The following is a 24,062-nucleotide window of genomic DNA, read 5'->3' as shown; positions in this document are numbered from 1 at the left end:
ATACTTCAATAAAAAGAAATTAAAAGAGAGGAGCTGACATTGTGCTATACTTTGCAGGTCAGACCGTGTGGAGTGCCTACGATAACCATTCAGACGATCTCAGAAATGGCTTTCCTATTGCTGGTCAGTTAGTATGAACAGTTTTTATTTATGGGAGGGGCAACACACTGGAGGTACAACACACGAGTAATGAATGATTCACTTATTTTCTGTAACAGCAACAGCCCAAGATTCTTTCTCTTGGCATAAAAATACCTCACTCCCTTGAGATACCACTTTGGCTTGGTGGCTATGGTGACAAAATGTATTCCATTACTTAGTACAGAACCTGCTACATAATAAGCACTCAAAATATTTTTTTGAATGAATGAATAATCACTGACACATAACTTTCAGCATGTCTCCCAGGATTACAAAACTCCCTTTGCACTTTATCACATACAAAACTCCTTCCTTATAGAAGCCAACAAACTTAATGTTACAAATTTATATTTTTAAAGTTTCTCAATGACATGCTTTTTTGCAAAGGAGGTGCTTTTAGAATCTTTTAAGTTCTTGAGAGTTTCACGTATACATAAAAAGGAATGCTTTGTGTAACCCTTGCTTCAGTTTCTTGCTCAACCACCAGGAATGACCTCTTTCCTCATCTGTGGAAATCCTTCTTATCCTTCAGGGTTATCTATCTCTTGAAGGCCTCCCAGCTCCTCTCCTCTCCTGGATCCTCTGTAACCATCACTGGCCACATCTCCTACTTTGTCGCTAACTTCCACTTGGTTTCATGACTTATTCAACTCAGCTGCGTCAATCTTGAACAAACTCAGGCTCCAGTGCAGCTGGCACTGGCAGAGCTGGCTGTGGGATTACGCAGGTTGCGCCGAGGATGTGAGTACAAGCATGCAACGGACAGAGTCACACTGATGTCACAGAGGGAATAAACACGACTAGACGCAGAGGGAAAGGCGATCAGGTAAGAGCCTCTAGTGGTCTGCTTGTTTCTGGGGAGCAAGCTGTTCTGCGGTGTAACGGCACGACTCCCTGACATACCTGAAGTCGGCTGTGGCCGCGAAGGACTCCATTTCCGTAATGGAGAAGACACAGAGGAAGCCCTCACCGCTCCGGAAGTAGTTGTCCCTGATGGCGGCATAGTCCTCCTGCCCGGCTGTGTCCAAGATGTCGATCTGCACTTCCTCCCCGTCCAGCACCACCTTCTTCCGGTAGCTGTCGGCCTTGGTAGGCTCGTAGTCCTCCACAAACTGCAAGAGGTGAAAGCGCATCCCCTTAAGGATTATCCTTACTTTTCAGAGCCTCTTACTTTGAAATATAGATCCACATGAAGTTGCCAAAATAGCACTGAGAGGTCACATGTAGCCGTCATTCAGTTTTCCCCAACGGTAAACACTACATTCATTTAAATTTCCATTTCAGGCAATTTGGTGGTGGGGACTGAACAGCTCTAGGCCGCTGACGGCTTGAAAACCGTGCCTTTTTTCTTACTTAGAACACTACACCTGCAGAAACTACTACACAGATATTTTGTCAAATGTTTAAGAACCCTTTCTGACTCTAAATATAAATTTTCATGTCAGAATTGTGGAAATAACTTGAAAGTAAGTTAATATTTAGGTAAGCATTGAAAGCACAGTTAAATCTTTTCTTTCTCCAAAATGAACCATGTCAAGAAAGTGGCTTATACTACCCTGTAAAATGCCGAATCTTGAACTTTGAAATTTCTCCCCAAACTTCCAATTTCTTAAAATAGTACAGTTAAACAACTTTACAGTTGTACTTCTATCTTTTACCCCCTAAATCTCACCTCAATATTTTTGATCAGTGTATCATTGTTGGCATATGGGTATATATACACACATACTTCAGTGGGTTTTTTATTAGTTCCTGTAAATATTTTCATTATCTGATATTTTCTTATTTATATGCTCAATGTCTAAATCCCCCTATTAGAATTTAACCCCTGGGGGCAGGGACCTTGATTAGTCTACTCATCACTGTATCTCCAAAGCCTGGAATATGCCTGGTACACGGAAGACACTCAACAAATAATTAGTAAAAAATCAAGCACAGTGTATTTGTAACTGTAAAAGCTATAGACCATTCTGTGACAATTACATGCTAATATTTTACAAATATTAAATATTTATGAATATTTATGAATAATTAATAGAATATTCAGATAGCATATCTGATAATATATTAAATATTTATAAATATTAAATGAAAGTGTAACCATTCCTCAAATGTCAGACATGAACATTCTTACTTTTGACCTCCTATTGTCAAGAAGGGAACTGATTTGAGGATTAAAGAAAAGCAGCTATTAAGGTGAACAGCATGAAAAACAGAACTGAACAGATAAATTAGCAATTTCAGTGAAAGTACCATTTCAATTTCCCCCTCTCTAAATTGTTTATCATAAGCAACACAACTGATGGATTTAAGAGTTCTGTGTGTGTGAAAGAAATGCTGATGAGCAGGCAATGAAAAGAGACCTTAGGTGGTAAAAGTCCACAGGATTTTTTTCTTAGAAGACTAGGTTTAATACTTAGTTACTCATCAGAGATCACTCTTCTTGGGCAGGTTGGGAAACCTCTCTGAGGTTCTGTTTCCTCATCTGTAAGATGGGGAAACCACTGCCTACCACACAGGATTTTTTTGAGGATTAAGAAAGAGTAACCATAAATCTTTGCTTCTATTTGGGAGGAAGAAGAATTGAGGATCAATGCCTAAATTTGATGACCAACTCTTAAATCATTTAGCCTTATTAATAGTCCTCTAGGGAAAGAATGTATTGCTGTATATAGGCTGAGACCTTACCTCTGGGACAATAAAGTCTGATACAAATACATGCACAGAAATCTGTAACCTGTCTAGTAATTTTATTTTAGGGACCACGCCTTTTCCTGCTTAGTGTTGAGTGTGGTGCCATGCCAGTACACAATAACTGATTTTGTCACTGAAGTTATTAAAGGACAACTTATGTATATTAACGTCAAGTTTCAATTAGGTACTATATCCACCAGTTCTCTTAATTCAAGGTGGGACTCACCATTAAAAACACTAAAAATAAAAAAGCCAGTTAGACTGCTCAAAAATAGGTACTGTTTCCAGGGTTTTTAAAAAAAATTAATTAATTTTTGGCTGCATTGGGTCTTTGCTGCTGCACGCGGACTTTCTCTAGTTGCGGCAAGCGAGGGCTACTCTTCATTGTGATGCACGGGCTTCTCACTGCGGTGGCTTCTCTTGTTGCAGAGCACGGGCTCTGGGTGTGCGGGCTTCAGTATTGTGGCACGTGGGCTCAGCAGTTGTGGCTCGCGGGCTCTAGAGCGCAGGCTCAGCAGTTGTGGCACGCGGGCCCAGTTGCTCCGTGGCATGGGGGATCTTCCTGGACCAGGGCTCGAACCTGCGTCCCCTGCACTGGCAGGCAGATTCTTAACCACCGCGCCACCAGGGAAGTCCCTGTTTTGTTTTTTAAAAGCATAAGAATTTTAAGGACCTTGGGTTCTTGACTTGTTAAATCAAGTTGTATACAAATGTTGACTCTGAACAGGAAAAAAATGATCAGTAGCTTTCAAGAATTCAAGGAATCCATCCAAAACAGCACCAAAACGAAGCTAGAGAAATATTCTCTGAAAGCCCCAACTTTGATATCCATGATAAAATCGGCACTTACCTCATCGTACATGAACTGCAGGGTCAGAGCAGACTTGCCCACACCACCACTGCCTACCATGATGACTTTGTGTAAGGCCAGAGAATTCTGACCCTTAGGCTTATTTGCAGCCATGTTGTGTCACCGAGTTTTCACCAAAGGATTAAGAAGAATCTGAAAAGAATGAAAGAACGAGTAATGCTCAATACATTCTTCTGCAGAATTCCAGTGTAGGAAAGAGAGATGATGTCCTTAGGCGTCAAGGTATTAGTTTTCATTCTGCAGTGATTTTAAACAGATGGCAAATGAAGTATGCTTATTTGGGGGAAGAACCACTTATCAGAGAACACCATGGCAATAAGACAAGTATATGACTCAAGGGCATTTCTCTTATAGTAGTTTTCAGTAATGAGCTTGCTGACCGAAAGTGAAAATTTCCCAGTGCAACCACAGGCTGACAATAATGGAGTATTAGTTGTATTAAAATATGGTCACACAGATTACAAAGCAGGGTGAATGATCACTTTGTTTTCATATTAACCTCTATTGGCAATAATTAAAGAGATGTTTCTTCTAATTTCAGTAAGAAACAACTGATGAAAGAAAGAAAGTGGGGGGGAGAGGAAGAGAAGAGAAGAGAAGACGGAGGGAAGAAGGAAAGGAAGGACGGAAGGAAGGAAGGAAAAACCCATCCCAACTACTTGCTGGTCTTAGAAATATAAATAGAACCGAATACCGTATACCCCAACTCCCAAGTTTCGTAGTACTGGAACATCTGTATATTTTGGGGTGGATGGCTGATCTAACTTAAACACCTGAATCTAGTGTGCCCTCACTTTCGTTTACTACATTTATGTGCTCAGCGTGGAAAGACCAGGTTCCCCCAGAGGTTGTGGTGATGCACACTAATGGCACCTGGTTACCTTTGGCCATGGTACCAGGCCTTAGAAAAAGAGGCGGGAGGTCACAGCAAACACTGCGTCTGTGTGGAGGCCCAGGAGAGGAGACTTGTTTTTAGAGGCTCAAGGGGGCTGCACCTTCCTTCTCAGCATCTCTGACCTGTCTCAGTCACAGCATACCTTTCTCAAGCTGCAACTTACAGAACACCCCCGCCCTGCCTACTTCTGTATCTCAGGCCATCTCTCCCAGCCTGGCCGCATCAGCCCACACTGGTCTCCTTCGACTTTTCATACGCTCTTCTCTGCCTCTTGGCCTTTCCCATGCAGTTTCCTCCGTTTGGCATATGCTTAATTTGGCTAACTCCTCTCAGTGTTGGGGTTTCAGCCTTACCTGAAACACTCAACCTAAATTAGGCTCTCCCCTGCCCTGTGCTCACATAGTACATGATACTTTTCTTTCATAACCATTATCACAAGTCGGAATTGCCTGAGAGTGTTAGTTGTTTAATATGGGTCTTCTTCCTAATATACCAGAAGCAACTTGAGTACAGGCGCCATATCTATTGGTTTACTTCATGCTTAATGTAACTAATATGTCTTGGCAAAAATCAGCCATTCAGTACGTGTGTGTGGAATGAACGAGTCTGACTTAACCTTGGGAGTGCTTTCGAGTGTACTGGTATAAAGCAGCTATTGCTACTAGAGGGTCCATCACAAGCTTATTAGGCAAGGACAGTCTGCCGTGGGCTTGTGCACCACACACTGGCTATGCAGGGCACCCAAGAGCTCAGGCCGCCCCAGAAGTCATGCCCATAAGCCTATTTGCCCAATACAGAAAAGTCGTAAGAAAAAAAAAATCCCATAATCTTGCTATCCATTTAACAACACGAATACATTATACTTTGTTTGAGACAGCTTCAGTCTGCATGGAGCATAACTGAGATCACACCATATATGTGACTTTTGATCCTGTTATTCTTGCATTATGTCAAACACTGTGGTAGAGGCAGCTTAAACTGTGCAGCATATGGTAAAGAATCCACACTTGGAGGCTAGATGTTCAGTGTAATTCAATAAACAAGGACTGAGCCCCTCTTTTTCCTGGATACCAAGGAGATGATCATTGGATTCTGATGATTACCACTGCTGAGGAAAGTAATAGTGTACTTCAGATAAGTAACTAAAAGTCGAAAAGATACCTCATCTACGCGTTTATGGAGCATGCTGTTGCTGGCGTCCCTAAGTAAGGCAGGAAATGACTTCTTTCTCACCATTATGACCCTTACTTGTTGGCAGCTGTAATCACTTCACAGCTACCCAACTACTGTTATATGTATACATACATACATACATACATACATATATATATATATATATTTTTTTTTTCTTTTCTTTTCTGCAGTACGCGGGCCTCTCACTGTTGTGGCCTCTCCCATTGCGAAGCAACAGGCTCTGGACACACAGGCTCAGCGGCCACGGCTCACGGGCCCAGCCGCTCCGTGGCATGTGGGATCCTCCCGGACCGGGGCACGAACCCGTGTCCCCTGCCTTGGCAGGCGGACTCTCAACCACTGCGCCACCAGGGAAGCCCTACTGTTATATTTTTAAAACAGTTAATACCACAGGAGCTCAGGGTGTTAACAGGAGCTCAGGGTGTTAATACTCTAAGAGTTCAATGTATGCGTTTTTAAAGTAAAACATTTAGCAGTTACACCAACTGGGTTAAAACACTTTCCCTTCCAGAACAATTTACAATATAATCTGTGACTTAGAAAAGGCAGAGATTCCCAGAGACATTTTTCCAAAGTGCAGACTTTCTTCAATAACTATTAGCTGCACATCCCATACTTTCAAGAGGCTATCCAGGAAAAGAAGCTCCCGCCAAGGAGACACTCACTCCTCTGCCCCATTGCAAAAACTTGGCTTTCCATAACTTAGGTCCCAATTCCTAGTCTAGATGTTGGAACTTAAGACAACATACATGTAAATAAGAAAATTCCATGAAGAAACTAAGGGGCACCGGGATAAAGAGGGGGGAGGGGCTACTTCAACCAGATGGTCAAGGGCGACTCCTTTGAAGAGGCAGCATTTGAGTTGACACCTGAATTTTATAAAGGAACCAGCCAGCTCTGAGGGAAGAACGTTCTAGACACAGGGAAGAGCAAGTGCAGAGGCCTAAGATGGTAGACGGTTTGCCACGTTCTAGGGGCCAGAGGAAGGCCAGAGTGGATGGAGGCTACGAGTCTGATCAGGGAGTGTTAACAGGAGGTGAGACTGAGAAGCAGGAGAGGCCAAATCATAAAAAGCCTTGAAGGCTGTGGAAAGGTGTTCGAGTTTTATTATCATTGTACTGGGAAGCCTCTGGAGAGTGTGTAAGCAGGACTGTGACATAATTTCATTTATGTTTTTAAAAAGATTACCATGGCCAGTGTGTGTAGAATGAATGGTAGAGGTGCAAGAGCTGAAAGCAAAGGAGTCCATCCCATAGTCCATGACTAGGATTGGCAGATGGAGGCTGCCAGTGACCTTGGGAAGAGTCACCTCACCAACGAGGCAGGAACCATAGCCTGAATGGGGTGGGTTGAGGAGAAAACAGAATGTGTAGAAATGGACTTGACTCTGAAGACGAATGGAGAAATGGGGCCATAGATGGACACGGGTTTTTGTTTGGGTCGCTTTTTAATTATTCTTAAGGGATGTTTACATGATAATCATCTAAAAGAGGCAGAAATTAATGATGAAGAAGAGAAGGTGCCTCTAGGAGTAGACCAGGGAAGAAGAGACCCAGGGCACACAGGAGCAGGGACAGCTCTTTCTTTGTAATAGGAGGTGAGGTAAAGCAAAGCACAAGGTACAGGTGCAGGCTGCAGACAGATCTGGCTATTTCTTTATTTAACTGCATCTATAATTTCCTCCATGAAATATGATTCACACAGCAGTTTAGTGAGGAGTTAGAATTCAAAAGCACGCCTGTCTAGATAGATCAATGGAACAGGATATACAGAAATAGATCCAAATACATACTATAGTTTAGTGTGTAATAAACGTGGCATTTCAAATGGAGGGTCGGGGAGGGAAGCATAGAGGATAATTCAGTAAATGGTTCTAGGACAACTGGTGAGCTATCTGGGAAAAAATTAAGTTGGACCCATTCTCCTCACACCACTACAAATTGTAAATTTATAAAATAAATTTATATAAATCTTTGAAAGTGGATCAAAGATTTAAATGATAAAATGAAATCACAAAAGCACCAGAAAAAAAAAAACCCACAAAATTTTTTTTATAATCTTAGAATGGGAAAGGCATAAAGTACTATCTAAAACTCAAGGCATAAAATAACTGATAAATTTTACTACTCAAAACAATTTCTACATGGCAAAATCTTCTATAAGCAAAATAAAAAGATAAAACTGAGGAAAATATTTGTGATTCATTTCCAAGAGAAGAGGTAATTTCCCTATATGAAAAGTTACTATAAATAAAATCAACAACTCTAAGAAAATGGGCAGGGCTTCCCTGGTGGCGCAGTGGTTGAGAGTCCACCTGCCGATGCAGGGGACACGGGTTCATGCCCCGGTCCGGGAAGATCCCACATGCCACGGAGCGGCTGGGCCTGTGAGCCATGGCTGCTGAGCCTGCGCGTCGGGAGAGGCCACAACAGTGAGAGGCCCGCATACCGCAAAAAAAAAAAGAAAAGAAAGAAAAATACAAATAGTCACAGAAAAGGAAATACAAAGGGCTCTAATACGCTCAACCTTGCTGATAAGAGCAATACAAATAATATTAGATTGGCTCTCAATTGTTTTACCCAGAGGACCAGTAAACTATAGCCCCCTTGGCCTGCTTTTTGTATGGCCTGTGGCTAGGAACGGTTTTGTGTTTTCGAAGGGTTGTAAACAAAACAAAACAAAATAAAACCAAGAATAAGATGCAACAGAGAACGTTCATGGCCCACAAGTCTAAATAATGTTTTCTTTCCACCCTCTACAGAAAAATCTTGTCCCTCCCTGGTAGACAAACAGGCACATTCCTTCACTGCAGTGGAAGTGTAAACTGGAAACATGGACTAATTAGCAACCATTTTTTAAAAAAAGATGTTTTTTACCCATTGATATGGAGGGAGCTAAAACATATTGTTTTTTAAAATTAATTAATTAATCGGCTGCATTGGGTCTTCGTTGCTGCATGCGGGCTTTCTCTACTTGTGGTGAGCGGGGGCTACTCTTCGTTGAGGTGCAAGAGCTTCTCATTGTGGTGGCTTCTCTTGCTGCAGAGCACGGGCTCTAGGCACGCGGGCTTCAGTAGTTGTGGCACACGGGCTCAGTAGTTGTGGCTCACGGGCTCTAGAGCACAGGCTCAGTAGTTGTGGTGCACGGGCTTAGTTGCTCCGTGGCATGTGGGATCTTCCCAGACCAGGGCTCGAACCCGTGTCCCCTGCATTGGCAGACGGATTCCTAACCACTGCGCCACCACATATTGTTAAAGTGAAAAAAGTAAACTATAGAGCAATATAACTTGTATGTTATGAACTGCATAAAAAGATGAGAAAAAGGGGATTTAGAGGTTTGTTTGTTTATATATCGGAAACGATATAAAAAATGGTAACACAAGGTTGCCTGTGAGGATGGAAACTAAGTCACTGGTGGACAGAAGCGGGATGATGGCTTTTTGCTAACTACCAGTTTGATTTTTGTATAATGTGAACATATAACTTGTTTTTAAAATTAAAATTAGTCATAAAATAAATAACATTACACTGTTTATTTCCTGCACTCACTTGGTAAAAATACAATTAACTACTTTCCTGGCACCTTATACAACCTAGGAACTGGAGGACTGAACCTGAATTTTAATTGAAATACTTCTCTATGTATGTGTATGCATTTGTGTTTTCCTCCTTCAAGTAATGAGATAGGGATCCTTGAACTTCAAATTGTTTGGTTTGTAGGGTTCCTCAGTTATTTTCTATCTTCTGCTGTTCAAACAAATATTTTTTAATTACACAATGGCCTCCTTCCCCCTCCCCCCCCCCACCTTTTGGGTAACATTACATCCCTGTGACTTACTTATTTTATAGCTGGAAGTGTGTGTGACCCCCTTCACCCATTTTGCTGCCTCACCCCCAACCTGGCAACCACCAGTCTGTCCTCTGTATCTATAAGCTTGGTTTTCTTTCCTTTTTTTTTAGATTGTACACATAAGTGAAATCATATGGTATTTATCGTTCTCTGTCTGACTTATTTCTCTTAGGATAATGCCCTCAAGGTCCATCCATGTCACAAAGGGCAAGACTTCATTTTTTTTAATGGCTGAATAATATTCCATTGTACAATATGCCACATTTTCTTCAACCATTAACATGCTGACGGACACTTAGGTTGTCTCCATATCTTGGCCACTATAAATAATGCTACAATGACATGGGGGTACATATATCATTTTGAGTTAGTGTGGATCATATGGGAGTTCTATTTTTAAAAAGCGATGTCCTAGAACAATACTATAAAATCTATTTGGTCATGGGTGGGCTTCAAGTTTTCAACCTTACTGTTTTCCTCTGCTTCACTCAGAAGCTAGACACCTACACCATGCTCACCATGTTGATTAAGTTATGAATTACCTGATATTTCCTCCCTCTCTCCCTCCCATCCTCCATTAACAAATATACTGTGCCTTATTATGTAAGGCACAGTTCTAGGCACTGGGATATGGAGTTGAATTCCATAGGCCTAGGTCCCTGCCCTCATATGTTTAGTTAACAGGTACCCATACTGTATTGTTTCCTGTTGCCGCTATAACAAACACTATAAATTTACAGGGGCTTAAAACAACACAAAATTTATCATCCTGTTGTCAGAAGTCCAAAATGAATCTCAAGAGGCTAAAGTCAAGATGTCAGCAGGGTGGGTTCCTTCTGGACACTCCAGAGGAGAATCTGTTCCCTACCTGTCCCACTTCTAGAGACTGGCTTTCCTTGGCCCCTGGCTGCAACACTATCATCTCTGCTTCCGTAGTCAGACCTCTCTCTGCCTCCCTCTTATAAGGAGACTTGTGATGAGGAGACCTGTGATTACATTTAAGGCCCACAAGGATAATCCAGAAAATCATCCCCCAATCCTTAACTTAATCACACCTGCACAGTCCCTTTTGCAATAGGAAGTAACATTCAAAGTTATGGGCATGAGGACATGGTTATCTTGTCGTCGGGGCGTTAATCGGCCAACCACACACGGAAGGAAGTGGGCCAAGGAGCTTCAGACCACAAATCTCCAACCCAAACTCTCGGCTCTCTATTTTAAACTTTATGAAAATTTCTAAGAAGTGATCAGTCTAGTTCTCTAGTACTTAATAAGGAATACTCTACCAAGTAAGATCTCAAACACTCCCTGTCCACTAAAAACAATAAACCCAATGATCTTTATATTTCCAGAGTTCATTATTACCTTTTTTAGACTTTCATAATAAAGACACTTACTATTAGGCTGTAGTTTAATAAAACTAATAGCTGGCAGAAGTTCCCACTGAGAGATTCCTTGTTAATAAAGAGATAAAATGGAGCATGCCTCTCCCCTCCAATTTGAATAGCGCATTAAAGGCTATGATCACTGAAGTTCAGTTCCTATCAAAGCATTATAAACCACTACTAAGCACAAGCAGGGAGAGGCCACAGTAGTGACTCATCCTTCAAAATGAAAAACAGTTCATACGGACAACTCTCAAATGACACTCCCTATCTGCATGAAGAATACCTGCTCAATAAAGGAATTTAGTATAAAATGAACAATTTTAGAAGAGTCAGAATATACCTGACCAAGAAAGCAAGATACACAATTCTATTCTGAAAGGGATTTGAGACTATTTCAGTTTACTACTAGGCACAGATACAGATAATATCACTGGCGTATTTTTCCAACCATTTAAAGAACAGGTATTATTAATACTATTTAATGTTTTGCAACATAGAGAAAGCCTCCAAATTCTTTTTTGAGAGCTAGCTTAACATTGATGCAAAGTTCCTAACAAACAGAGACTACAGGAAAAACAGACTGACTGACCTATCATGTAAATATGGTGCAAAAATTCTAAATAAAAAATGTTAGAATCCAGCACACTAAAAGAATACACCAAAGTGACCAGGTGGGATTCAACCAGATTTGCAAGAATGTCTTTATATTTTAGGAAGTCAATGTAATTCTTCATATTAATAGAAGAGAAAAGTCATAGATTACATGATCTGGAATGATAGTTGATAAAATTCAAAGTCCACTGCTTATACCAATAATGATTTCATACTTAGGCCAAAGGAATCAACTGAAAAATTACTATAAACAAGAGATTTCAAAGATAATGGTTATATAATCAACATATTATGTAAAAAATAAATTTCTTTTCAAATAACCAGTTAGAATATATAATGGAAGGAAAGACTCAATTTACAACAAGACTCACAAAGAATACATAATTAAGAATAAAATTAACACAAACTGTAAGATATTCATGAAGACAATTCAATAATGATATTTAGGTAACAGAAAGGGTGACTTTATGAAGATAAATGAAGGTAGATCCTGTTCTTGGGACAAGAAGGTTGTATACTGGTAAAGGCACAAAACTCTGATAATAAGAAAGACTATTAATTTCTAACATATAAAAATCTCCTCACAATAAAAAAAATTTTTGACCACTGAGTCAAAAGACAAAGGACTTGACTTTGGACTCATCTGATCTATCGCCTAGTTTTCTTTATCCTTAAATTTGTGAAGATAATTTCTGATGTTGAAAACTGGCTTTAACTTTTTCTTTAAAAGCAGGTTGATTTATATACAATAAAATCACCCTTTTAATGAGATTTTATAAAGGTATACAGTCATATAACACCACCACAATCAAGACACAGAATAGTTCCATCACCTCCAAAGGTTTCCCCTTATTCTTTGCAGTCAATCTCTTCCATCACCCCATCCCATGGCAGCCACTGATCTGATTTCAGTTCCTATTGTTTTGCCTTTTCCAGAATGTTATATAAATGGATCATATTGTACATAGCCTTTGTGCCTGTTTCTTTTCACCTAGCTAAGGCTTTTGAGATATATTCATACAGTTACATGTATCAGTGGCACGTGCTTTTTTTTTTTTACTGTTCAATAGTATTCCGTTGTCTGGAAATAGCATAATTTGTTTATCCATTCACATTTATTTGGGGTGTTTCCATTTTCATAATTTTATAAATAAAGAAGCTATAAAGAGTCGTGTACCGGTCTTTGTGTGTGTGTGTGTGTGTATATATATATATATATATATATATATGTTTTCATTTCTCTTGGATAAATACCTAGGAGTGAGACTGCTAAACTGTACAATAAGTGTGTGTTGAAATGTCTTTCGAAGTGGCTATACCTTTCTGTATTTCCACAATGAATGAGATTACCAGTCGCTCCACATCCTGGTACAGTCACAGCCACAGTCTTTTCATGCTAAGCGGCCTATTGGATGTGTAGTGGTATTACACTGTGGGTTTAATTTGCATTTTCCTAATGACTAATCATGTTGGGCATCTTTTAGCGTGGTTATTTACCATCTATGTGTCTTGGAGTTCAAATCTTTTACCCATTTTTAAAAATTGGGTTTTTAAAAGTGAGTTTTAAGAGTTCTTTAGGTATCCTGGAATCAAATCCTTTATCAGAGATATACCTTGAAAATATTTTCCCCCAGTCTGTGGCTTATCTGTCCATTTTCTTAACAAGTTTTGTGAAGAGTAGAAGCTTTTGATTTTGATGAAGTGCAATTTATCAATTTTTTTTTAATGTTTCAATGCTTTTGGGGTCCTAATCTTTGACAAATTTTAAATGACGAAGAAGCTACTGTAATTTGAATATTTATAAACAAAACCTTACTATTTAGTTATTATTAAAAATAGAAAATGGAAGGAAGTCCAGGTGAAACATAACTTGTAACTGACATCCTGAACTCTTAGAAGGTCCTTCTTTATTTCAAGATATGCAATCAGCTCAAAAGGATCAACAGTCAAAGCCAGAAAGTCAGGCAATGCTTTACTTCTAAAATGTAATAACTTAATATTTTCCAATTACCCAGACTTCACTGAATAAGGACAACACAAAATTATAACTAAGACTGAGCTAAAGAAAATAATGTTCTGTTTTAAGGGTACAATAGTTGAAAGCTGCTTAAAGATGGCTTAACAATTTGCCTGGTCTGCATAATAAAATTTATAATGACTTGCCAGACATGTTGTCAGACATCAAAGCACAGACTTTTAAAATCATGGGAAGGCTCAAATTACTTTACCTCTTTGGGTCTCGGCTTGTTTGTAAAACTAAGTTTAAGATGAATAATTTAGCACATGGAAGATGTCTAAATACACATAGTAAGTACGGGTAATGTAAACATTCAGGCATCTTTTTAGAAGACCCTACCTTTATATGCAGCGTATATGTAGTTCCCAGTCAGTGCAAAATTATTGATATTACCAGCAGCACAAAAGTAAAGCCCTCACCAGTTAAAACTAGCAAAACATTTCTAGAACTCAGGAGGAAGTCATGACTAAACTGAGACTTGAAAGACAAAGCATTTTAACAGACCAGGTGAACCTGGGGGTGTTGGTGAGAGATGAAGGAAGAAGTAAAAAGTAAAAAGGGCCAGAAACAGGCGTTTACATGCCAGCAATTGAGATTTTTTTTATTCTTAGAGCAAAGAGAATTACCAGGATTTTTTAAGTGAGAGATTATGACTCAGAAGGCAGGAAGAGCAGCCACAGGCTACAGGGCAATGGTGACTAGGGAGAAGATGGGGATGGATTTGAGACATTAAGAAAAAAGCATCAACCAAATCTGGGGACAGATTAGATATGAGGGGTTGAAGGGACAATTCAAGCCAAAGTACCCAACTTCCTGGCTTGAGTGGATACAGGTTAGGAAAGGAAGAGGAACAAGCAGCATTTTTAGGAGGGGTGGTGGTGAAAAGAGTTGGTGCAAGGAAATGATGGAAATCTACACCGATTTTTTAATGGATCAAAATATTTTAAAGGAAGAATCTAAGTACAGCCTAAGTATAAGCAGTTTTCTTACCCCAGTCACAGAGGTTCTGCTACCACACTATGACTTGATTTCAGCAGTGTTGAGAAATAAGCAACAGGGCGGAACCTGAAAGGTGGAAGATAAAAAGACTGATAAACTACTATTTATAGCTATTTTAACATTTTTCTTTGAACCCCTAAATGTGCTTTTAAAATAAGATTATGTAGAAAAATATTTAATAATTATTAATTATAAAGAATATACATTTTGCTTCTGTATTCCTGTGCTAACTATGGCAAGACACATAACAATAATCTTTTGAATTTTGAACCATGTGAGTCTTTGACCTATTTGAAAATTCAGTATGTGTTATTTACTGAACATACCAGCTACAAAATTGGATGAAGAAGTAATATTCAAGCCTGAATTTAACAGAACTACTAAAAAAGTATGACTTATGTAATTTATACCTGCTTTAGAGTCTACTGCATCCAAGCTATAAATTAGGTGTATAAATACTGTTATTTTGAGTTGCTTATTGATATATTTATAAATCTGATATTGCCTGTGAAAACTCTCCTGATTTAAGAAGGAGAACCAGAAAAAAATAATTGAATTAACCACGCCTGGGGCTTCCTTGGTGGCGCAGTGGTTAAGAATCCGCCTGCCAGTGCAGGGGACATGGGTTCGAGCCCTGGTCTGGGAAGATCCCACATGCCACGGAGCAACTAAGCCCATGCGCCACAACTACTGAGCCTGTGCTCTAGAGCCCATGAGCCACAACTACTGAGCCCACGTGCCTAGACCCCATGCTCTGCAACAAGAGAAGCCACTGCAACAAAAAGCCCGTGCACCGCAACGAAGACCCAACACAGCCAAAAATAAATGAATAAAATAAATAAAAATGAAAAAAAAACCATGCCTGAATGATCCAACTTAAAAATGAACAGGGCATTTCATTAACTGAATAAGACATATCAAACTACATATTAGAAGAAATACTGACAAAAAGTTTAACAGTAAACAGTCATTAGCAAATGAAATATTTTAAAAGAATCTAAGTATGGCCTCTGGTTTACATGAAGACATCTGTTAAATCCCACTTTGGGATGCACGTTTCATTTAAGTTAGCTCTCTTTGTATAGTGGCTTCCCTGATCTTTTGGTCTGCTTTTGGATTTCCTTTCTGTTTGTTTCTTACGCCCATATTCTGAGTCAACATATATTTATTAAAAGTCAGATACTGTGCTAGGCATTGGGGGGGAGGGGGAGGGGAAGGGGGGGTACACAGATGAGCAAGTCAAAATCCCTGACTTTGAGATCTTACAACAAAGTAACAGAGCTGTGGGGGAGGACAGTATTAAGTTGTAACATGCAAGTCTGCCTCCTGCATCCCTTTCCACTTAAGTCACACTTGCTTTTTCTATGTTGTTTTGTTGACTTCATAGCTTCAATTTTTATTTTTTAATTTAATCATCCTGTAGATGTAGAGCAGTCTATTTACCAACTCTTGTAATAGAAGACATCATAGCTGTTTGGAGTTCTTCTAAATTCTAAATGGATAACCATCTGTTTCTATATTTAAAATGCTTTTCATGAGGTAGATTTTAAGGAATTGTAATGAATGAACGGATTGTTTAAGGTTTATTAGACATATTGTCCAATGCTTTTCAAAAGTGCTATACAACTGTTCATGACATTCCTATTAGCAATGGGCATTCTTTTAAAAAATCTAATTATATATTGGGAAAAAGATCTCATTTTTTCTAACTACGTCTTTGATTACATGATGAGGGTGACCATTTTTTCCACGTATTTATTTATTTTGTGAATTGTTAATTCACATCCTTTACTAATCTGGCAATAGTATCTCATATTATACTTTTTATACTTTCATGTCACCATTGGCGAGGCTTTCTTTCCTCTTGCTTTCCCAGTCCACTATAGCAGGTTTCTTCTGTTGCTGGGTAGATCTACTTCCCATGACAGATCTGGAGAGGTAACAGACTATGTTCACTGGCATTTTAGTGGATGGGCTTTACTTCAGTGTTCATGGGCAAGGAACAGGTTGACAAGGTAGGATCTTTCTCCAAATATCAAAATAAGGAGCATACTCGCTGGAACACTAACTCTTGCATTAGGACACCTAGTCCTCCTCAGGCTGAGAGTTTAAAAACAAGGTTGTTTTGAAAGTAGATTTCCAAAACTAGCATGGTAACCAATGTCGTGTAATCTTTGTATGGGCTGAGTGAGTGGGCAGCATATCCAATGAGCTCTTGATATGTCCTCCTTTAATTGCTACCATGTCCTATCATCTCTTCTGCTCTCTGTTCCTACTGACTCAAGCTTAGAGTCTCTTCAGGACTCTAAGGGGAAAAATAGATGCCACGTGCCGTTTCCCTCATGGGTATGCTGGGCTGGGGCTTTCTCCACCCTGGTTCAGCCATCAACGCCATCTGTTTTCTGTCTTCTGGAACCTGGAAGTGTCTGCTTTGCTGATCGTCACCCCATCTGTTCCCATTCTCAGTTATGGATTTACAAATTTCCGCCTCTAAGTTTTTTTCCTCTCTGTCATTTCACAGGGAGTCGGGGCTACAGAGGAGTAGGACACATTAATTTAGTCTATTGGCTTTCCCTGTAGACGAGTTAAAATCCAGAGCTGACTTGATTTGGAATGCCAAAATATTTCAGACTTAGAAACTATGAAAATCTCTATTAAACAGATCTAATTTTAAAATTAGCCTCAGCTTTTTTGCACAGCAAAGGAAACCATTGACAAAATTAAAAGAGAACCTTCTGAATAGCAGAAAATATTTGCAAATGATATGACCGATAAGGGATTAATATCCAATAGATATAAATAGCTCATACAACTCAATATAAACAGCTCATACAACTCAACATCAAAAAAAGCAAACAACCCAATTGAAAAAATGAGAAGAATTGAAGAGACATTTTCCCAAAGATGAAATGCAGATGGCCAGGCACAGGCACATGAAAAGATGCTTCACATTGCTAATCATCAAGGAAATGCAAATCAAAACCATAATGACATCACCTCACACCTGTTAGAATGGCCATCATCAAAAAGACAACAAATAGAGGGACGAGAGGAAGATGGCTGAAGAGTAAGACGTGGAGATCCCCTTCCTCCCCACAGATACACCAGAAATACATCTACACGTGGAACAACTCCTACAGAACACCTACTGAACGCTGGCATAAGACCTCAGACCTCCCAAAAGGCAAGAAACTCCCCACGTACCTGGGTAGGGCAAAAGAAAAAAGAAAAAACAGAGACAAAAGGATAGGGATGGGACCCGCACCAGTGGGAGGGAGCTGTGAAGGAGGAAAGGTTTCCACACACTAGGAAGCCCCTTCGCGGGCGTTGACTGCGGGTGGCGGAGCGGGGAGCTTCGGAGCTGCGGAGGAGAGCAAAGCAACAGGGGTGCGGAGGGCAAAGCGGAGAGATTCCTGCACAGAGGATCAGGGCCAACCAGCACCCACCAGCCCGAAAGGCTTGTCTGCTCACCCACCGGGGTGGGCGGGGCTGGGAGCTGAGGCTCAGGCTTCGGTCGGAGCGCTGGGAGAGGACTGGGGTTGGCGGCGTGAACACTGCCTGCAGGGGGTTGGTGCGCCACGGCTAGCCGGGAGGGAGTCCGGGGAAAAGTTTGGACCTCCGAAGAGGCAAGGGACTTTTTCTTCCCTCTTTGTTTCCTGGTGCGCGAGGAGTGGGGATGAAGAGCGCTGCTTAAAGGAGCTGTAGAGACGGGCGTGAGCCGCGGCTAACAGCGTGGACACCAGAGACGAGCATGGGACGCTAAGGCTGCTGCTGCCGCCACCAAGAAGCCTGTGTGCGAGCACAGGTCACTATCCACACCTGCCCTCCCGGGAGCCTGTGCAGCCCGCCACTGCTAGGGTCCCGGGATCCAGGGACAACTTCCCCGGAACAATGCACGGCGCGCCTCAGGCTGGTGCAACGTCACGCAGGCCTCTGCCGCCGCAGGCCCACCCCGCACTCTGTGCCCCTCCCTCCCCGCGGCCTGAGTGAGCCAGAGCCCCCGAATCAGCGGCACCTTTAACCCCGTCCTGTCTGAGTGAAGAACTGACGCCGTCTGGCGACCTACACGCAGAGGCGGGGCCAAATCCAAAGCTGAGCCCCGGCAGCTGTGAGAACAAAGAAGAGAAAGGGAAATCTCTCCCAGCTGCCTCAGACGCGGCGGATTAAAGCTCCACAATCAACTTGATGTACCTGCATGTGTGGAATACCTGAATAGACAACCAATCATCCCAAATTGAGGAGGTGGACTTTGAGAGCAAGATTTATGATTTTTTCCCCTTTTCCTCTTTTTGTGAGTGTGTATGTGTATGCTTCTGTGTGAGATTTTGTCTGTATAGCTTTGCTTCCACCATTTGTCCTAGGGTTCTATCCGTACGTTTTTGTTTTTTTAAAAATTATTTTTTCTTAATAATTAATTTTAATTATTTTATTTTACTTTACCTTCTTTCGTTTTTTCCTTCCTTCCTTCTTCTAATTCATTCTACTTTTTCTCCCTTTTATTCTGAGCCGTGTGGATGAAAGGCTCTTGGTGCTGCAGCCAGGAGTCAGTGCTGTGCCCCTGAGGTGGGAGGGCCAACTTCAGGACACTGGTCCACAAGAGACCTCCCAGCTCCACATAATATCAAACGGCAAAAATCTCCCAAAGATCTCCATCTCAACACCAGTACCCAGCTTCACTCAACGACCAGCAAGCTACAGTGCTGGACACCGTATGCCAAACAACTAGCAAGACAGGAACACAACCCCACCCATTAGCAGAGAGGCTGCCTAAAATCATAATAAGTCCACAGACACCTCAAAACACACCACCAGACGTGGACCTGCCCACCAGAAAGACAAGATCCAGCCTCACCCACCAGAACACAGGTACTAGTTCCCTCCACCAGGAAGCCTACACAACCCACCGAACAAACCTTAGCCACTGGGGACAGACACCAAAAACAACGGGAACTATAAACCTGCAGCCTGAAAAGAGGAGACCCCAAACACAGTAAGATAAGCAAAATGAGAAGACAGAAAAACACACAGCAGATGAAGGAGCAAGATAAAAACCCACCAGAACTAACAAATGAAGAGGAAATAGGCAGCCTACCTGAAAAAGATTTCAGAATAATGATAGTAAAGATGATCCAAAATCTTGGAAATAGAACAGAAAAAATGCAAGAAACATTTAACAAGGACCTAGAAGAACTAAAGATGAAACAAACAACGATGAACAACACAATAAATGAAATGAAAAATACTCTAGATGGGATCAATAGTAGAATAACTGAGGCAGAAGAACGGATAAGTGACCTGGAAGATAAAATAGTGGAAATAACTACTGCAGAGCAGAATAAAGAAGAAAGAATGAAAAGAACTGAGGACAGTCTCAGAGACCTCTGGGACAACATTAAATGCACCAACGTTCAAATTATAGGGGTTCCAGAAGAAGAAGAGAAAAAGAAAGGGACTGAGAAAATATTTGAAGAGATTATAGTTGAAAACTTCCCTAATATGGGAAAGGAAATAGTTAATCAAGTCCAGGAAGAACAGAGAGTCCCATACAGGATAAATCCAAGGAGAAATACGCCAAGACACATATTAATCAAACTGTCAAAAATTAAATACAAAGAAAACATATTAAAAGCAGCAAGGGAAAAACAACAAATAACACACAAGGGAATCCCCATAAGGGTAACAGCTGATCTTTCAGCAGAAACTCTGCAAGACAGAAGGGACTGGCAGGACATATTTAAAGTGATGAAGGAGAAAAACCTGCAACCAAGATTACTCTACCCAGCAAGGATCTAATTCAGATTTGATGGAGAAATTAAAACCTTTACAGACAAGCAAAAGCTGAGAGAGTTCAGCACCACCAAACCAGCTTTACAACAAATGCTGAAGGAACTTCTCTAGGCAAGAAACACAAGAGAAGGAAAAGACCTACAATAACAAACCCAAAACAATTAAGAAAATGGGAATAGGAACATACATATCGATAATTACCTTAAATGTGAATGGACTAAATGCTCCCACCAAAAGACACAGATTGGTTGAATGGATACAAAAACAAGACCCATATATATGCTGTCTACAAGAGACCCACTTCAGACCTAGAGACACATACAGACTGAAAGTAAGGGGATGGAAAAAGATATTCCATGCAAACGGAAATCAAAAGAAAGCTGGAGTAGCAATTCTCATATCAGACAAAATAGACTTTAAAATAAAGACTATTAGAAGAGACAAAGAAGGACACTACATAATGATCAAGGGATCGATCCAAGAAGAAGATATAACAATTGTAAATATTTATGCACCCAACACAGGAGCACCTCAATACATAGGTCAAATACTAACTGCCATAAAAGGGGAAATCGACAGTAACACATTCATAGTAGGGGACTTTAACACCCCACTTTCACCAATGGACAGATCATCTAAAATGAAAATAAATAAGGAAACACAAGCTTTAAATGATACATTAAACAAGATTACTTAATTGATATTTATAGGACATTCCATCCAAAAACAACAAAATACACATTTTTCTCAAGTGCTCATGGAATATTCTCCAGGATAGATCATATCTTGGGTCACAAATCAAGCCTTGGTAAATTTAAGAAAATTGAAATTTTATCAAGTATCTTTCCAACCACAACGCTATGAGACTAGATATCAATTACAGGAAAAGATCTGTAAAAAATACAAACACATGGAGGCTAAACAATACACTACTTAATAACGAAGTGATCACTGAAGAAATCAAAGAATACCTAGAAACAAATGACAATGGAGCCACGATGGCCCAAAACCTATGGGATGCAGCAAAAGCAGTTCTAAGAGGGAAGTTTATAGCAATAAAATCCTACCTTTAGAAACAGGAAACATCTCGAATAAACAACCTAAACTTGCACCTAAAGCAATTAGAGAAAGAAGAACAAAAAAACCCCAAAGTTAGCAGAAGGAAAGAAATCATAAACATGAGATCAGAAATAAATGAAAAAGAAATGAAGGAAACAATAGCAAATATCAATACAACTAAAAGCTGGTTCTTTGAGAAGATAAACAAAATTGATAAACCACTAGCCAGACTCATCAACAAAAAGAGGGAGAAGACTCAAATCAATAGAATTAGAAATGAAAAAGGAGAAGTAACAACTGACACTGCAGAAATACAAAAGATCATGAGAGATTACTACAAGCAACCCTATGCCAATAAAATGGACAACCTAAAGAAATGGACAAATTCTTAGAAATGCACAACCTGCCAAGACTGAATCAGAAAGAAATAGAAAATATGAACAGACCAATCACAAGCACTGAAATTGAGATTAAAAATCTTCCAACAAACAAAAGCCCAGGACTAGATGGCTTCACAGGCAAATTCTATCAAACATTTAGAGAAGAGCTAACACCATCCTTCTCAAACTCTTCCAAAATATAGCAGAGGAAGGAACACTCCTAAACTCATTCTACAAGGCCACCATCACCCTGACACCAAAAGCAGACAAAGATGTCACAAAGAAAAACTACAGGCCAATATCACTAATGAACATAGATGCAAAATTCCTGAACAAAATACTAGCAAACAGAATCCAACAGCACATTAAAAGGATCATACACCACGATCAAGTGGGGTTTATTCCGGGAATGCAAGAATTCTTCAATATATGCAAATCAATCAATGTGATACACCATATTAACAAATTGAAGGAGAAAAACCATATGATCATCTCAATAGATGCAGAGAAAGCTTTCGACAACATTCAACACCGATTTATGATAAAAACCCTGCAGAAAGTAGGCGTAGAGGGAACTTTCCTCAACCTAATAAAGGCCATATATGACAAACCCACAGCCAACATCGTCCTCAATGGTGAAAAACTGAAAGCATTTCCACTAAGATCAGGACCAAGACAAAGTTGCCCACTCTTATTCAACATAGTTTTCAACACAGCATTCAGAGAAGAAAAGGAAATAAAAGGAATCCAAATCGCAAAAGAAGTAAAGCTGTCACTGTTTGCAGATGACATGATACTATACATAGAGAATCCTAAAGATGCTACCAGAAAACTACTAGAGCTAATCAATGAATTTGGTAAAGTAGCAGGATACAAAATTAATGCACAGAAATCTCTGGCATTCCTATACACTAATGATGAAAAATCTGAAAGTGAAATCAAGAAAACACTCCCATATACCATTGCAACAAAAAGAATAAAATATCTAGGAATAAACCTACCTAAGAAGACAAAAGACCTGTATGCAGAAAATTATAAGACACTGATGAAAGAAATTAAAGATGATACAAATAGATGGAGAGATAGACCACGTTCTTGGATTGGAAGAATCAACATTGTGAAAATGACTCTACTACCCAAAGCAATCTACAGATTCAATGCAATCCCTATCAAACTACCACTGGCATTTTTCACAGAACTAGAACAAAAAATTTCACAATTTGTATGGAAACACAAAAGACCCCGAATAGTCAAAGCAATCTTGAGGACGAAAAACGGAGCTGGAGGAATCAGGTTCCCTGTCTTCATATTATACTACAAAGCTACAGTAATCAAGACAGTATGGTACTGGCAAAAAAAACAGAAAGACAGATCAATGGAACAGGACAGAAAGCCCAGAGATGAACCCACGCACATATGGTCACCTTATCTTTGATAAAGGAGGCAGGAATGTACAGTGGAGAAAGGACAGCCTCTTCAATAAGTGGTGCTGGGAAACCTGCACAGGTACATGTAAAAGTATGAGATTAGATCACTCCCTAACACCATACACAAAAATAAGCTCAAAATGGATTAAAGACCTAAATGTAAGGCCAGACACTATCAAACTCTTAGAGGAAAACATAGGCAGAACACTCTATGACATAAATCACAGCAAGATCCTTTTTGACCCACCTCCTAGAGAAATGGTAATAAAAACAAAAATAAACAAATGGAACCTAATGAAACTTCAAAGCTTTTGCACAGCAAAAGAAACCATAAAAAAGACCAAAAGACAACCCTCAGAATAGGAGAAAATATTTGCAAATGAAGCAACCGACAAAGGATTAATCTCCAAAATTTATAAGCAGCTCATACAGCTCAAAAACAAAAAAACAAACAACCCAATCCAAAAATGGGCAGAAGACCTAAATAGACATTTCTCCAAAGAAGATATACAGACTGCCAACAAACACATGATAGAATGCTCAACATCATTAATAATTAGAGAAATGCAAATCAAAACTACAATGAGATATCATCTCACACCAGTCAGAATGGCCATCATCAAAAAATCTAGAAACAATAAATGCTGGAGAGGGTGTGGAAAAAAGGGAACACTCTTGCACTGCTGGTGGGAATGTGAATTGGTACAGCCACTGTGGAGAACAGTATGGAGGTTCCTTAAAAAACTACA

At 40.0% G+C, this 24,062-nt stretch overlaps 1 protein-coding gene across 3 annotated transcripts in view; it reads right to left on the bottom strand.

The window, feature by feature from the left end:
- The window catches only part of RALA (RAS like proto-oncogene A), a 76,319-nt gene that overhangs the window by 15,977 nt on the left and 36,280 nt on the right, over nt 1–24,062 (bottom strand). Inside the window, exons 2-4 of one of the 3 annotated variants that reach the window (XM_033438411.2) lie at nt 14,652–14,726; nt 3,686–3,838; nt 1,045–1,253 (exon numbers count right to left, since the gene is read on the bottom strand). In XM_033438411.2, coding sequence (XP_033294302.1) covers nt 1,045–1,253; nt 3,686–3,799 — 323 coding nt within the window. In that variant the 5' untranslated portion in view covers nt 3,800–3,838; nt 14,652–14,726. Of the gene's footprint in view, nt 1–1,044; nt 1,254–3,061; nt 3,224–3,685; nt 3,839–14,651; nt 14,727–24,062 lie in introns of those variants that run through there. The other 2 variants (XM_004263326.4, XM_033438424.2) reach the window with 2 other exon arrangements.

This window comes from Orcinus orca, chromosome 9 (assembly GCF_937001465.1).
Source record: "Orcinus orca chromosome 9, mOrcOrc1.1, whole genome shotgun sequence".
Taxonomy (NCBI): Eukaryota; Metazoa; Chordata; class Mammalia; order Artiodactyla; family Delphinidae; genus Orcinus; species Orcinus orca.
Note: the sequence above shows the minus strand (reverse complement) of the source record. Positions and strands in the feature narration are given on the sequence as shown.